The 17,543-nt window shown below is 43.9% G+C and overlaps 1 protein-coding gene across 3 annotated transcripts in view; it reads right to left on the reverse strand.

The window, feature by feature from the left end:
• The window catches only part of ARIH1 (ariadne RBR E3 ubiquitin protein ligase 1), a 50,256-nt gene that overhangs the window by 19,275 nt on the left and 13,438 nt on the right, over nucleotides 1–17,543 (reverse strand). For all 3 annotated transcript variants that reach the window (XM_041418508.1, XM_041418507.1, XM_041418506.1), the window contains exons 2-3: nucleotides 9,069–9,136; nucleotides 3,211–3,355 (exon numbers count right to left, since the gene is read on the reverse strand). In XM_041418508.1, the coding sequence (XP_041274442.1) occupies nucleotides 3,211–3,355; nucleotides 9,069–9,136 (213 nt within the window). The remainder of the gene's footprint in view (nucleotides 1–3,210; nucleotides 3,356–9,068; nucleotides 9,137–17,543) is intronic.

Here is a 17,543-nt window from a genome sequence, read left to right on the forward strand (position 1 = left end):
CAATTTCTGAACCCTTACTGAGCCAGATAACAAGGTATCTGATGCTCCACAGATGCTGCTGTGGCCAAATGACATCTCCTGGAGATGCAGAGTTAGAGTAAAAACATTTCAACATCTGTAACTTTTGGGATGCCACAGCATGAAACCATCTCAAAGACTGCACTGGCTTTTCTGTGAATTCTGGCTTCTCCACATGTGATGGGAAGCAAACACAGATAAGGGAATCATCCCTTACTGAACCCAAACATTCCTGAAGCAGGCACACACGAGGAACCAGCACAGAACACATCTTCATGTAAGACCTGTTTTGGTTATTTCAGGCAGGAAAATGCTTTGCTAAATGCCCACAGAAAGGCAGCCACCACCACGCTTCCTCCCAGGCTGCAAGGAATGCAGAGAATCTCTCAGCTCTTTTCTTTACTTTGAGGGAGTTCCCAATTATTTTTGGCTCAGCTGACAGCAGATGTCAAGGGAGCAAGTAAAAAGGCCAACATAAAACCACCAAGGACGGGGGGAGCAGTAACTCCTTAGGCAGCTCAATAGCCCAGGGGACAGCTCTGCTGTCACCCCATCTGTGCTCAACATCTACAGTCTGGACAAAGAAGGACATTCCCAAAAACACCCCCAGCCCACTCTCCTGAGGGTGAGGGGCAAGAGAGGAGGAAGGCAAAGCCACGACCCTCCCAATTACTGTCTTCCCAATAAAGGTGTCCCCTAAAAGAACTGCTGGGACCTGACAGTGCTTGACAGGGACACAGAGTAGGGGAAACATCTCCTTAAATGCTCAGACTTGCAGGGTGAGAGCTTCAAATGCTTTGTTTGGCAGGTGCCTCCCAAAACCTCAAAGCACAGCTCTTTGGAGGTGACTGAAGAGCTACACAGAGACTTTGTAGATGGTGTCTCATGTACTTCAGACTTTCAAGACTAACATTCCTGCAACAACTGTTGCACTGTAAAACTTCTTAATACCTACAAACTCTCAGCTTTCCATAGGCTGAAAGGGGCTCTCAGTGCAAACCCCCACCCCAGGTTTCATGTGGAAAAATAATTAGCTAATTACTGCAAGAGAAATTTTCCAAGCTGGAATTTTAGGCTGGGCATTGAACATGAAAATAATCCTAGAATTTATAATTCACACCGACTAAAAGAGGTTCAAAACAGAATTCAATTACCTTAGACACAGACACTATAGCCTTTTACAGAAGAAATAATAAATACTAGTTTTTCTATAGGCTCCAGCTCTTCTGTAGGGCAAAGAAAGAGCCCCCTTTGTGTCTTTTACCACCAGAAACAGAGAGAGCTCTGCTCACCTGCCACATCTCTCTGCTCCAGCTAAAAATCTGCTCTTCTAACAACTGGGCCACTGCTATTTAAGCTACAAAATCAGGAAGTGTTTGCATGTTTTGTGCTGTTCTTTCCAGTGTCAAAACTCCAGACAATGCTGGGTGTGATTTTAGAGGCTGTTCTGTGCAGGGCCAGGAGCTGGACTCGATGATCCTTGTGGGTCTGTCCCATGATTCTCTGATTCTGCTTCCCAGGCAGCACAGTAGCCCCAGCCAGAGGACAGGCCTGTCACTTGTGAGTTGTACCCCCACCCAGCACAGCAACTATGTTAAAATGGAGAGAACAATACATTAGAATATATTGCCTTTCTTTCTCAAAGCAGCTCATCATACAGAGCAGGAATTTGCCTTTCCAGCTACTCTTCACAAGAAGGAAGTCAGGGCATACAAGAGGAGACATGTGAAGCCTTGTGGTTCCTGGCTGAAGAGCAACAGGGACCTTAATGCTGAGAATGGGAGGCCTGAAGCTGGGCTTGGCTCAGCTCTGTCCACTCCAGGGAAGAAGATCCAGAGCAAGGGGAGGGCACAACCAGGGAACTTCACCCTCCTGAACCCCAAAGCTCAGCACGGTTCCTTGATTAAAACACACCCAAAGCAAGAGCGAATTTGTCAGGGCAGCTTTGCCTGGAAAGGCCCAGCACTTTTTTAGGGTGTTCTGGAAGGGCAGCTCCCCCACAAAGAACAGGTTCCACTAAAGGAAGAATTCCTTACTATCAGCACTTTGACTTCTGATGAACTCTCCTACCTGAGCTTTTCCACTCATCTCCTTTTCTCCCAGGTCTCCCAACAGTATGTCCTGCCCCAGGTGTCCCAGCAGAGCCTGGAGCTCTTAGCAGTGTATGGGAATGCCTCAGTTTGGTCAACAGTGACCAAAGGAAGTAGCACTATCACCCAGAGCATTGATGCAGGGCCCCAGCAAGCACTGGGTAACAGGTCTGACCAAGAGGGTATTGTCCAATACAATAAAGATATCCACATTTTACTTCTACTACTTTTTTCTAGACTTCCTAGTTTGACTGTTTTGCTTTTAAAAGATCTTTCCTACCTTGTCTTTCTATTTAAGTAAATCTCTTTGCCCATCATGCTTTTCACAGATTTTGAATTTCACATATCCTTTATCTGTACACCTCACCTGGTATCAGACCTTTGCAAACATCACCTGCTTGCTTTGTCCTGAACTTTACCACACCACTGCCCAGGCCCCAGCACCCTCAGAGGTAGCGTGCAGGAAAACGTGAAGTTTCAGGTTGGAAATCTGGGGAGTTGCTGCTTAGGTAGTGTTAGAACCCTGAACACTGAGAATTTTAAACTTTCTGTGCTTAAAGACACAGACTTGCAAGAGAGCACTGCATGTGACCTGAGGCTGTGGAGAGGACTTCCAAAATTGATTGACAGCACTGAGATTACAGGCGTGTAATTGGTTAGAAGTGTGTAATATCAGGGTGGAAAATTCAGAATGTAGGGTTTTAGAATATAGAAATAAATATGAACCAAGATGGAGGTTTTAGGGCAGAGGCAAGTTATTCTTCTTTACCTTCTTCTTCCTTCTTCATGGGTTTGGGTGATGTTTTGTAACTGGACAGAGAAGTCCACATTGCAAGCTTCAAGGGATCAGTTATTGGGTTAAAAGGGAAAGTAATCTAGGTGTCATTTCTTAATTGGATAGTTTAGTCTTAAAAGACCTTGTAACAAGAGATAAACATTTTATGCCTTGTTAATGAAATGCTGCTGAATTCATGGTTGTGAGGCTGTTTCACTGATAAGAAACAATAAACACCTGAGTCCAAACATGAACTACCATGTCAATCTACCATCAAACTACCTTCAATCCCAACCTCAAGAAACTGACAGGCCACTGGGTACTCACGGAATTTGGGTAGTTCAGATAGCAGATCTGACAGGACATGTCCTGGGCTGATGATCTGGTGTTCATCTGGCGCGTTCGCGACTTTTTACTTGGATTAATTACGTGACACTCTGCAAAGAGCTTCTCCAAGTTGCCATCAAAGTACCTGCACAACACAGGACAGAATGAAAATTTAAGCACCTTCTAAATCATATTTCCATTCTATGTAGCAGTTAAGTGTACAAAGATGCTTTTTGTATTTCAGAACTCACACACCCACTACTTCCAACAAACCCTTCTCTAACACAACACAGAGGTGAATATTAGACAACGACAGAATTTCAGAGACTCTCACTTGAATTACACACTCCTGAAATACAGGCACCTTCAATTCTTCAGCTGCATTTCAAGTAATTTGTGACTCTCCCAATTGCCTGGCATTAGAATTCCAGGACAGGAAACTAGAGCAAGAACACCTGAGTTCAGTTCAGTTGTGAATGCCACAGTTCAGGCATTCGAACACCTTCCTAAAGCACAGGTTTGATGCCTTCAAGCTCATTTATTTTCAACTGAAGCCTTCCATTTTTCCTAATATTCTGACCCATAGCCACTTGAGCATCTTCTCTCTTCAGTCAACCTGAGGTAATTTTCCAGGTTTACAATGCTTCCAAAGATAAGGTACCTATTGAAAAGTAGGATGCAAAATTGCTTGGGGGGTGAAAAAAGATCACTTCCTTTCTATTTCCTATTCCCTTAAGGAAAAGAATATTGGTTTGCTTTAAAGACTGATAAAAAGCTCTTCCTAGGAGAGGAGAACCAAACTGGAGAGAATCATTATCAGAAAGCTCAGCCTCTTCCCAGAATCCTTCACACACCTTTCTCCAGCCTGCAGCAGCTGCAAAGAACTAATTAAACCAGACAATTAACCAGCCCCATCACATGCACACATCCCCCAGCCAAACCCAGTATGTCATTCCCCTGCTCCATTACAGCTCTACCTACCAACAAGGCTTGATTTATAATTGAAAAAATATAAATTTTCCTGCTGTTTCATATGTTTCTCAATGCAGTTCATGTATTCTGGATCTTAAATTTCAAGACACTGAATCTGGAAGGAAGTGGTGAATTCTGGCATCACAGCATCCACGAGGTTTTGCCACTGTTCTGCAATGTTAGCTCAGGATTTCACTCAGCCAAGTTCTTTTGTTTACTTAGAGGATTTTAGTTAGAAATTTGTATGTTATATTTAAATCTAAATATATAAAATTATATATTTAGAAAATTTTAGCAAGTGAATTCAGTGCAGTCCCATTACAGGCAGTATTTGTTTATTAAGAATCACGCATAAATATTAAGCCCACAAAAGTTTTCCAGCCTTCCAACTGCTCTTAGTGGCAGCAGGAGCAGCACAGGACATGCTCTGAGGAGAGCAGACACACAGCTGGGTGTGAAGTTTGCAAGGAAAATAGTTTTGTATACAAATGCTATGATGCAACTTGAACCCTGATACTCATGACCAGCTAAGTGCTTATGGAAATACCAGAGGTTTTTGTAGTGGTGGGCTGGTTTTAAGGGTGAATATCCACATCAGGAACTTGACTTTTTTCACCTGGAATTACCCATCCCCTTCAAATACCTATGGATAGTACTCCTGCTTCTCCATGCTGTTTTCTTTTCATGCATTTTCTTTCTGAGTAAGTAATTTCCACATTTATTTTTAGGTATGTCTCTCAGACTCATACTCATGCAGCCACTGGGCTGTAAGAACTCCAGAAAATGCAGAGGAAAACTGCACTGTGGATCTCCCTGAAAACACACAGCTCCAATGGATACTCCAAAGTCCAACAGCTCTCCAACTGCTCCACCACTCCTCAGGCAAACATGCCAGGGGCTCAGTCAGAAGACTCTTGCAGTTCCTTCAAAGGTTAGGAACAGCACCTAATTCCAATTACCATCCCTTTTTCCCACCTTTTCCATTATCACCACAGACCAACCATGCAGGAAGATCTCCCTTTGCCCTTCCCATGTTCTTTGGTCAAAGGATTCCCAGGCAGCAGCTCTAACACCCTTCCCTCCTACAGCAGCTGAGCTCCATGTGACATTCACCAAATTCCCTAGCCAGCAAACCTTTTCCATCACCAGTTTCCATTTCCATTCATTCTCCTTGAATCCAAGAAAGCCAAAACACATGCAGTCCCAGTCCTGATCTGACCCTGATCTCACAATTTCACTTAGGTTTCTCCTCCAAATCTCACCTAATGCATTGCAAAGAATGGCTACACTGTTCCAGATCTCCTCCATGTCAGCATTCCTCCTCACTTCCTTTACAACTCCAAGAATTCTGATTTTTCCTCAAATACTCTCTGTTAAAGGGCTGGTTCTTGGTACCTCCATCCTTATTTTCATCCTAGGGAGGAGCACAGCACCTTCAACAGCCCTTTAGATCCTGTGCCCTCCTTTCCCTTCACAATGCAGATACTGAATAATTCCAGCTCTTCTGGCACATGAGAATTTCCTCTATTAATTCTTCAAAGTCCATTTGCTTCATCACAAAGTTGGGGGTTTTTCTGCTATTTTAAAATGAATGGACAAATCACTGTTTGTCCATTATTTTCAAATGTTTCTACTTACCAAGACCAAACCTATAGCAACACCAAGTCTTTCTGGCAGAGGGATCAAGCTGTCAGCCCCTTGATCTCCTCAAAATTCCCTCCTGCTGTTTGTAACTGCCTAATCTCCATTTTCCAGACACAATCAAATCCTACCCATGGGAGTATCAAAGATAAAAAGCCTTTTCACTGAAAAAAAATTGCTTCTAGTACATATTTTGGGATATTTACTTCCATGGAATAGCATTTGTGAGTGTCAATGCATCAAAACACTCACAATAAAAGATATCTCCACATCAAAACTCCTGCCATGCACCATTTTTCACCTGTTCAGCCTCTGCTGAAGAGTGGAAAGTATTTATTTGTTCCAGGGAAAGCAGGCAGCCAGGTTCTGGAGAAGAGGCAATCTGGGCATTCCTGACATCCCTGCTCTGCTCAGAGGGAGGAGGGACATGTGGCCACCAAGATAAGCAGCTACAAGGGACTGCTGGATCTCTGGCTGTGCCTCCAGGGATTAAATCGGGCCTTGGGACATGCTGAGACACTTTTCTCTTAACAAAATGACCAGGGGAAGGCACATAAAGCAGGAGAACTGCATTTTAACCTCTTCATCACACAGAGGTTCCTCCCCAAACTCCCCTCAGGGGAGGACACCATCAGCCATAGCAAAATTGGAAGGTAATAAAGATAAGGTTCAAGTTAAAGCACTTTCTTCACTTGGTTCTGAGGTGATGTGGTCATTCTGCACCTGGTGCCCTCCTATCCCTATGAATCACACCTGCAAGACCCAGGAAAATAATATTTGACATCTTTATTCTAAACACATGCAGCGTATCAGAGGCTGAACTAGTATTTCCTCCACTCATCACTTCCATCCTACAAATAAATGCACCCCAAACCTCCAATTTTGCTTTTGCACACAAACAATTAGAGTTTCACCAGTGGGACAGGGCAGTTTTTTAATTGTGGCTGTTATTACTTTACTGTAACTAGAATAAATATCTGTAGCACATCTGCCCTCTGAACACCACTGTGTAATTACTCCATGACAAAGCTGGCACAGACAGTAACAACCTGCTCATTAAAAACAGGCATAAGAACGCTAAAAAAAAGTGGGAAAACAGAAATTTTCACGTCACAAGCTCAGACCTCCCCACTTATCAAAAAAAGAGAAGCCACTTGGTTGAAGTGCTTTCCTCCAGGCCAGGTCTGATAAGGCTGCTGGGAGGTCGTGCTGACTCACCATGAACTAAGAGAAAACAAGCACTGATTAGGAACTGCAAATAAACACCATCAAACAACAGGAACTTTCACCAAAATGTATATTTTGGGGTTTTTTTCCCCTTAATCTTCACCTATCACCACAGCAATGACCAAACCCTCTTGAAGGCAAGAGCCTGCTCTCAGCCTCCTACCCAGCTTCCTACTCCTGCTTTAACACAGCTCAGCACTCCAGAAGATTTCATGGAAGTTGTTTAGTGTAGAAGTGTCAGAAGGCAGCACCAGGCACTGGAGAGATCCTGTTTTGATGTTTTTCAATACAACAGGACATCAATAAGCACCAAAACTGGGACCAGTGTACAACAGGTCTGCCTAAGCAAGTCAAGTATTCTATTATTCACAGGGGTAATCCTGCTGAGTTAAGTATTTAATGAATATGTTTACCTATGGATTTGTAAATATAACATGTACTTAAACTGTAAAAGCCTTAACAACAATACCTCACACTGACCTGGCTGGCACCTCCCTTGAGAGAAAAAAAAAAAAGGGCAAAAACAAAAGCACAGCCCTATTTTTTATTTTTAAAATGATGGCAGCCCTAAACAAACTTTCAACAACAAGGGACAAAACCTACTGTACCAAAGGGATGGCTTTTCAGTGCACTCATGTAGAGGTATCTCCCAGCCAAGGAGAGTGAACTTTACCCCAATCAAAACCAAAAGAACCAGAAACTCAAACACCAAGTGAGCAGACATGTTGCAGAGCAGGTATTAAATCAGAATTCTTAACAGCTGTAGTTAGAGTTAAATAGTGGGTATATTTGTGACACAAAGTTTTCAGACTTCCAACATTTACTAAAAGAGGTCAGTCTCAGGAAAATAAGGACTAGAAAGCTGTAAAAAATACAATCACTTCAGAAAAAAAATCTAGGTTAAACAAAACAGAAGATATATCTGAGCACCATCACTAACCAAAAATATTACACAAAGGGCACTAATGATGTCCTAAATCCATTAGCCAAGGATAGCACAAATATTTATACTCCAAAATAATTACTAACAGTGTGAAAACCTTTGCTCCTCTTCCCCTGGGTGACAGAGTACCAAACTACAGGGGCTCAGCCCCAAGGTCAGTGAAGAGACATTTATCAACTCATAGGAGCACCAGCAACTGCTCCTGGTTTACCAAGCACATCTCATCTTCTCATACCCTGATTATCAGGCAAAGGAAATGGTAATTAAGGGAAAAGTCAAACTAATGATCCCACCAGGCCCTCCACAACCATTGGTCACTTCACACCAAGTAAGACCAGCACAACCAGCAAGTCCCTGTACAGCTTTTACTGCTCTTTTTGGTCCAGATTAATTCTCCTCCCAGTTTCTAAAGTAATTTAAATTCTCCAGCTCCCTCAACTCTCTTCAACACCAACACTGGCATTGGAATGAACCAAAGGCAGCTGGAGTTGGTCTCCAGTGTATAACAACAAACTGAGAAGTACATTTATCAAGCAGCATTCCAAGAGCTGGGAATCAAAGACGGGAAATAACCATAAAACACTCTGCTCTGAGGGGGAGGGAGAGGCAAAATTCAAGCCATTATTTACACACCCTAAAGAAAACCTGGAGCTGTGGAGATGAAGACAAGGCAGGACCATTATCAGCCAGGAACTATTTAGCCTTGGCCAGAGCAGCAAATCAACATGTCAGGAATACACATGCCAGCATGACAGGCATGAGCAGCTAAACCCAAATCCAAAACAGCTGCTAGATAACAAGAACCTGTTCCTGCTTGCTTTTTTCCAAAGCCTGCCCAAAGCCTGTACATGTTCAAACTGGAAATCCCTCTTTCCAATGGGCAACATAACTTCCACAACTTTAAATCTAACCAGGCATCAATAATATTAAAACAATGAGTCACGAGTCACCCTTAGCTGGGAAAGGGAGAACATTTAGAGCTTACACAAAAGATTCTCCTGCCACACACTGTGCATTCATCCATCCTCACTTGATCCAGGAATAAGCTTTTTTTTCCAGCTCTCCAACTGCTTACCTCTCCATCAGCTTCTCCTTATCCCAGTTGAAATGGCTAAGCAATATTCGAGTGATAGTCGCTGGATTCTGGAGAAAGAAGAGAAAAACAATCAATAATTGAGTAACCAAGCCAGAATGAGAACACCAGGCAGAGCTTTGAATAGGCAAAGGGAAAATCAGGGTGTCTGATAACATCATCTGTTCAGACAATACATGTTTACTGGCATGGACTGGGAAATAGCTGGACTTGACAGACAAATTTAAAGGGGAAAAAAAACCCAAACCCAACTCTATAAATCCAAGCACATATATATATATATAAATCCAAATCCATATAAAATGAGAATTTGCTTGAAGATTTAAGGACCAGACTAATTACACCTACCACAGTGCCAACATCTCCACATCCAGCATGCCCACACAATGCAATTCCAGGATGTCTGTAAAATGCCGGAAGGGTTGATTTCTACCCATTATATCCATTTTTGCCACAATCTCCACACTACCTGCAGAGCAAGAATAATCCAGCCCTGACCATCAAAACACTTGGGCTGAAAACTGTCCAAGAACACAACTGGCTACCAGTGTAAGATGACAAAGTTCTTGGAAGACCTCAGAAATTTCTGAAGCACCATCAAATCCAGAAAAAAACTCAGGGCAGCTAAGGAAAGAAAGCTAAGGAAAGAAATACAGTCTAGAAAGGTCAGAAGGAAGGTGGAACATAAGAGCTGATTTTCACTCCTGTACAAGTTTTTATTCCAACTAAATCTGAACCATCAGCCAAGAGTTTGATTATATGAGAAACACACCAGACCATATGGCTTCTGTTACACCCCAGAACTGCGTTTTAGCTCTCCAAATCCACTCTCTGCGCTCAGTTTTAGGACCATTTACATGCAAAGGAGACAAGGGGGGGGGCTGCCTGAGAGTGGCTGTGTGTACTTTGCCATTTGACACCAAAATGGAAGTTTGCCTCAGGGCCAACGTTCAATGGGCGCTCTGAAGCTGTTGAAAAGTAGGACATAAACCAGCAATGTGATTTCCTGAGCCCTGGAGCTACAGGCACAACCTGATGCTGCCAAAAGCCAATGCTGTCACCCACAGCAGCGATGCCACCCCATCCCTGCATCTCCTGCCCTCACTAGCCCATACCACTACAGCCATTTTATGCTGCAAATAATGGCTCAGAAACTCATCTTCTCTTTTCCTTTAGGTTGTTTTTTTCATGGAATCAGTTCTCCAATCTATTTGATTGCCTGACCACACGAACAGCTGCATTAGCACAAGGTGGAAAGCAGGACAGCCTCTTTCACCACCACCACCAACAAAACCTTCACTGAAATAAAGCCCTCGGGTGACAATGTAATAAGCAGAAAGAACCAGTCTTGTGGTTTATACTATAAAAAGTGACACTCCTCTCCTTCTACAGTGTGTTCTGACTCTTATTAATGCCAGATTGTTTAAGGCCAAACTAAGAATTTTTTTCCAGCTTAGAAAGCCCATGTGAACCAAAGCAGCTATAGAAAGGTTTGAGCAGATCCCTGATGGAACCCCAGGAACAGCTGGGACAGCAGATCTACACAGTAAGGGGCAGGAGATACCAGAAATGGGTATTGCATGGTCACAGTGTGGTTCTGGTCCATATCTGAACCAGTCTCCCAGGTGAGAGGGATCCAAGCTCTTCCCTGCAGCAACACAAGGTGAGGTGCCTGGCTGACAATCACATGTCACCAGCATCCCTCCCTCAGCCAGCCCTGCAGAGGGGAGCAAGCAGCTCAACTCTTTTAAGTCAGTCCTGCCAACAAGAAGCTCTGTGAGAATTTAAGGGTCTCCTTCACCCAAAGGTTCATCCAGCAGCCTCTTGTGGGGTTCAGTTTCTGATCTTTTCAGGTTATTTTGTATTTGGATCTCCACAACAACCTTTTCTGTAACTCTGGCTGTACTATGTAGGAGTACTTTAAAGGAGTTCTTAAAAGCTCACTTAGACACAATTCCTGGAGCAATTTAATCAAAGATAAAAATATACCTTAGTAAATAAACCAATCTTATCTCTAGATTATCTTGGTTATGATACCAGCCCCTGTAATTCTCCAGTTATGAATTTCAGATAGCAAAGCACACAGCCCTTCAACATAAGGAGTCTTCACTCAGCCCAGAAATCTGCCAGATGTACAAGGAAACACATTTTTCTTCATTTCTCAAGCATTGAGAGAGCTTTAATTAAAATCAGCCCAAAGTCTTGTCCTATCTCCTACTACAGCACACACTTGGCCACTTATTAAGGCTTCTGGGAATACCTGTTAATCACTTAATAGGCTAAGAGGCAGCTGAGGTAGTGGTCTCTGGCTGACTTAAAAAAGACAGAAGGTTTCCCCTGCACTGAAGTAAAAACTACAGCACATTGATAAGAAACTCCAACAGTCTGCAGTGATTATTAAGCAGAACAAGGCTGATCCAGCAAATACCACTCCCCAAAGGAGATGTGGCTGGAAAGGACAAGGGGGTTTCATCTGTGGCTTCTCCATTTTCCCAACACACAGGCACTGCAGCTTTCTCAAAGCTCCCCTAGGTCAGAACCCCCAGGTATCCCAGCACTGCAAGGTGAGGGTACAAACTGGACATTATTTAGGATTATACTGTTGACTCTGTGGCACTATCACCTTCTCCTGGATTGCTGGGCTCCAGCTTCCTCCTGCACTGTTGGTTGAACATTTTAAAAAAGAAAGGAAACGCCAGCAGCATGACAAGCTCCCACCAGAAATAGCTGGGCTGCCTGCTTTCACTGCCTGCCACATCCCAGATGTAGCATTCAAACCTCCCCTGGCTGTTTCCCAGATACAGAAGGCAAGAATTAACACAGCCCTGCCCTTGCTCATCCCTGAACAGGGATACAATCTGGGCTGGAGGCACCCAGAGAGCACAGAAGATTGGGAGGAAGGCAACGAAGGGGCAGATCAGAGTAAAATACAAATGCCCAAAGTTCTGACATGAAGGATTGTTCCAGTCTAAGGCCAGGCACACCACCAAGGAATGCACACATGTCCCTCACAGTTATTCCAGAGCAGTGCTGGAGGAGTCAACCACAGCACCCACCCCGGTGAGAGCTGTGCCCTGCACCTCAGGCACAGAGGGTTAAAACACCACCAAAATAACATCCTATTTCAACACCAGCTCCACTCCAGCTTTCCACCAACCTTCAGCCATCACTTTGGAAACTCATGTAAAAATTAATGGAATGTCCAAATCCTGGGTTACACAGCACTGGGAAGGCAGGGGCTCTGTTCCTCCTCGTTTGGCACACAGGATTATTTCCTACAACTGACACCACACAGATTAGTCATAACTCTATGCAGGCTCTGCTGCTGCTCCGACGGGATTATTCCCGAGGCTGCGAGAGCACGCTCCTACTAAGGCTGTTTTCTGTTTACAGAGATGAATTTTCCTACAGAAAGCACCCAGGGATGGACAGAGAGCAAGGAACAGGCAACACGTTCTCCTCCAAACGTGTCTGATGAAAGCTGAAACAGCAGATCTCACTTACAGCAGCCTCCTATTAAATTTTACATGTCGGAGCCGAGGCAGATTGCCTGGAGCCGAGGGCAGCAAGCCTGTTGATATCCAGATAGGAACAAACCCGAGGAAGCAGCCATTTTGTTGAAATTCTCCGGGCACTTCAAAAGATTTCCTAACAAAACATTCAGAATAAAGCTCTGCCCAGAGAGAAACACCCTCAGTCCTTCAGCAGGGATTTTTTTTTTTTTTTTTGGAGGTAACAAAGCAACCAAGTCCCACATATGCTTCAAACAAATTCCACTCCACCACAGCTTTTCACTGGACGTATTTACATTTACTGTCCTTATCTATGGTGCCATGCTCCAGCACACCAATGCAAGCAGGAGATACAGCAATAGGAAGCCTTACAAAGGTCTGGACTTCACCAAAGCAGCATTATTAATTCAAATAAAACTCCTTAATTTAATAGAATTTAATTCAACTGGAAGCTTCATCAGTGATAAGAATTAGAATTCTTTTTGCTGTCAAAATAAGAAAGTACGAATCGGAAGGAAGAATCTGGATGCACTTAAACGCACAAATTAATTATAAATTAAATATTATTGGAACATTAGCTTGAATCAGAATTTCCAAGCAGCACAATTTGCTGAATGACAGTTGGGAACACTTGATCCATTCATGTTTCCATCCATCAAGACAAGCTGCATGGTTAATTCTTGATGTTATTACAAAGAAAAGCACATTTTACAGTTCAGCTTCTCCTCACATGCTGGGAATCAGTTCCTGGTTCAGTTTCAGCATTTACTGCAAATAAAAACCATTTAAGAACAACTTAAGCTCAGTTCTCCAGCAAAATCCTCTCACACCTCCTGGAGACATGATATTGATAAATTCTTTGTTTTTCTTTCCACATCATGGCTGGTTTTGTTTTCTACCCATGGTAGCTTCTGCAATCCAAAAGTTTTCATCTCAACTGCAGCACCTCCATCCCAATAACAGAGGCTTTTACAGCAATAAGGAATTGATGCCACTTCCAGTTGGGTTTTCTACACAATTGCTTTGCCCTTGTGAATCCAAGCAGATGCTCCAGAAACCCTGACTTTGCCCAAGTCTCAGAAGTCTGTAGAGGGTTCAGACCTCAGCAATGTCCACTGCTGTATTCCACGGGGACACAAGGCTGGGTTTACATTTCCCAGCAGAAGGAAACCCATGGTTTCACATCAGCTGACAAGACTGAGGGTTTGGCTTGGTGGAGGAGCAAAGAGCCACCACAAGCTAATGCTGGTCTGAAGCCAAGCAGCACAAACATCTGCTCCAGTGAAATGGCACCTGGGGACAACACCACTGTAAATATTTAATCAGCCAAACCTCCAGTGTTTGCAACAGAGCACCGAGTGGAAACTCCTGCTGCCCAGCATCTCCAAGGCTTGTCACGTGCACTGTGCCATGGGAGAAGCACTGATAAATAACCCAGAGGTCACGCTTAATAGCAGTGGGGAGAGGAGAAGGAACCCCACCATGAGACTGTGACCAACACCAGACACCAAAGAGCTGCTTCATCACATCATTACCAAGGGGCATCACCAGCCCAAAATTCTGCAATAACCTGTCTGCTCCACTTGGACCCTCTGCTCTTCACCTGCACCTCCTCTCCCAGCCCCACACAGGTTATGCAGATATAAAGATACAGCTAGAAAGTGTCTTAAATCAGCTTTCAACCTGCTAAAACACATCACAGTACAACTGTCAGCAAAAGGTTTGTGCTGCTCTGCAAGTGGACTGAGTGACCTTCATTTGTGGAGATCCATTGACATCCATTCTTCCAGGAGACAATTACAGGAAATCTTACAAACACAAAACCTCATTTCTAGCAGCTTAATAAAATTCCCAGGAAGCCAGCAGAGAAGATGAGATCCAAGTGTTGACTACTTCCAGGACATGATCTCAAACTTGCTAGTTTTTAAACACCACCAACTGAGCACTCTGAGAAGCTGCTGGAAAACTTCCGCGTAATCTAATATTCCCTGGCTCGATTACAGCCCGAACATGAGAGGGCTGCTGCGAGAAGAGGACAGCAGCTAAAGGACTCCATCTGCCAACCCATCCGTGCTCTCTCCCTCTGCCATCCCCTGGGGTCTGGGAGAGAATCACACCACGGACATTTCTGCCATATCAGGGTTCACAGGGACAACACTGGACAGTGCTGGTGGATCTCAGATAGTTTTCACCTTCCCCTCAGAGATGATAACAACATCAGAACTGCTCATTCTCTGTACCCCACTGAGGGGATGGTCTTTGCATCTTACGTACTACTGAAGCTGTATCAGAAGACTGGATTAGATCTCTAAAACATGAAAATGTACCAGTTTCCTGCCATTTCCACACAACTCCACAAGAAGCCAGGCTACTCCCTGTGACTGTTGTCATCTGCTGTCCTCCATCTGGCATTTGCCACCTCACTATAACTTCCCATTAACACATACAGAGCCTTCGACACTGATCATCTCCTCAGCTCCCTACACCTTTCTTCATCTCGTTAACTTCCCTTCACACACCATCTCCTAATTCTGGAAATTAACTTTTACAGAGTTACTGAATTAGTACCATTACCTGATGGAACCAAATGGTAGCTTGAGCTGATGATCAGTTTGTAGTAACTTACATGCACTTTACTGACTCTTTCCAGCTCTGATGAACATATGTTCTTCTAGCAGGGGAAGATAATAAAAAGCAACTTCAGCTAAAACTCTATTACTTCAGTTAATTGGTTCAAGAGACAGAAATGAAGCAGTCAGCTGCTTTACATTTTCTCAGAGCCTTTTGGAAAGCTTTCAGGTTAATGATTAGGAGCTGCAATGAAGAGCCATTGTCTAATAGAGCTTTTAAAAGCAGAAAAAAATACTAAAGCAACAATTCCAGGATGAATTAGCAAATTTGGAAATACAAAAACTGAATTCGCACTGTAATACTCCTAAATAAAAGAAGATGGCATGGATTCACCCTGTTGCTCTCAGACGACTGCAGAAGCTCCACCAACTCAACACAAATTAAAAACGACCAGGGAAGGCTTCTTGCAGCATTTCAGCTATGCTCTCTTCCATAGCAGGAGAGCTAGGGTTGATGACAGAACACAGAAAGATGCTAACCCTTATTCTATACATTTCATCTGAAGAACACTTTGGTTTCCACCTCCTTTTGCTATAGTTCTGGAGTATAAAGTCCATCCTTTAAGGAGGAAGGACCCGCAGGTCCTGAGCTAATGTTCTAATGCCCACAACAGCAGTATCACCCAAAGGATTTCTCTCTTCCTGGTGTCTCCCAGCACAAGAAATCCCAACATATCAAAATCCCAAAAGCTCAGCAAAGCTGGTTAGACAACACAAGCCCCAGCTCTGGTTTCTGGAGTCTCTGCTGAGCAACTGCAGCTGCTGTGCTGAGCACCGGGTGGGAGCACATGGGCGCCAGCGTACGCTGCACAACGGCTTTATTCAATCCTGTGCCTCCCACTCAAGGATTTGCAAAGACTTGCCTTAAAAGAGTAGGAGAAGGTGATGGCATCATTTCCATATAATTCTCCCAGTTTACTATTTCAGCAGCTCTGTAATATCTCCCCATCCGCTGTGGAGGAAGCAAACAGCCCCCAGCGCTGCAGCCAGGCTGGGCAAGAGGTGAGAGCAAAAACCCTGCAAGTTTTGGCACCATGGATGTAAAGGGCCTGTGTGCTCATCCAGGTAAACTCCAAGTCCCTGGTAATAACCAATTTCACCCTCAAGTCAAATCTTTAGTCAACATCCAGTGCCACAGAGCTGCTCTGACAGGATGAGACCCCATGAAATAGAAATGAATATTCAGGAATCAATAACAGACCTCTGTGTCCTCATCACAAATGACGCGTGGTCACCTTCCCTGCTTGTCAACAGAACATCACTCCCATAACCAGGGTCCACAAAGCATATCTGAGCCCGCTTCCCTCTTGATACCACTGCTCTTCCAGACCTCCAGGTTCCAATTTTCCTCCTCTATCCAACATGACCCTAATCCTATTGAAATTCTCACCACACTTAGTCTGAACATACCACATAGCTACTGCACTAATCTCATATATGGATCACAAATGTGTCCAGCACTACCAAACACAAAAACTTGGGTTTTTGGTCCAGATCACAAGCATCCCTAAGGCAGAAAGAACATGATTAGATACTTTCAGTTCTATACAGTCTCTAGAAGACTACACACAGGGACAGTTTCAATTCTTCTCTCACTAATGCCTGGCTTGAATAAAACACACTGTGTTGCTTCAAGAGGAAAGCAAAAGCACATTTTGCCACAGAAAAAAAAAAACTATACTCAATGCAGGCAGGGACTGACAGTAAGCACCAAAACACCATGGCCTGGCCCAAGAGCACAGGTCAGAGATCTCTCCCCCTGCACAAGATTCCAGAGAGGCCGAGGCAGACTCCAGACACCCAGAACGGCTTTGCTATGCACCAGCTCTATTTTTGCCTGTGAGATGAAGTGACAGCAACTTGGATTACGATTTTAATCTGAAATAGGGCAGTAACTGGGCAAGACCAGACCAGCTCAGAAAATATTTACTCAGCAGCAACACAAGCTCACACAAGCACTGGCTCCTGGACTTGCCACTGGAGTCAGTGATGGGAGCAGGAGTGACCAGACACAGGAACTGACTGGGTAAAGGGGGTCGCTGGTTTATTTTAACACAGACAGGATCACCGTGTCACCAGACAGCTGAGCTGGCACAACCTGGACAACAGGGACCTGCTTCCAAGAAATCTGTTTGTCTCAGTCTGCCAAAGGCATGTGTCAGGCATGTTAAAGCTGGGTCTTCCCTTATCAACAGACCCCCACATCTTCTTATCCCAAAGACTGTAAAGCACATTGGGGTATACTTTGATACCAGGTAGAGCCAAAGTTCCTACTTTTTCTTCTCCATTATCTCACCAGCTATGAAGAGCGGGTC

This window comes from Onychostruthus taczanowskii, unplaced genomic scaffold, assembly GCF_017590055.1.
Source record: "Onychostruthus taczanowskii isolate IOZ18803 unplaced genomic scaffold, ASM1759005v1 scaffold6, whole genome shotgun sequence".
In the NCBI taxonomy this organism is placed as follows: domain Eukaryota; kingdom Metazoa; phylum Chordata; class Aves; order Passeriformes; family Passeridae; genus Onychostruthus; species Onychostruthus taczanowskii.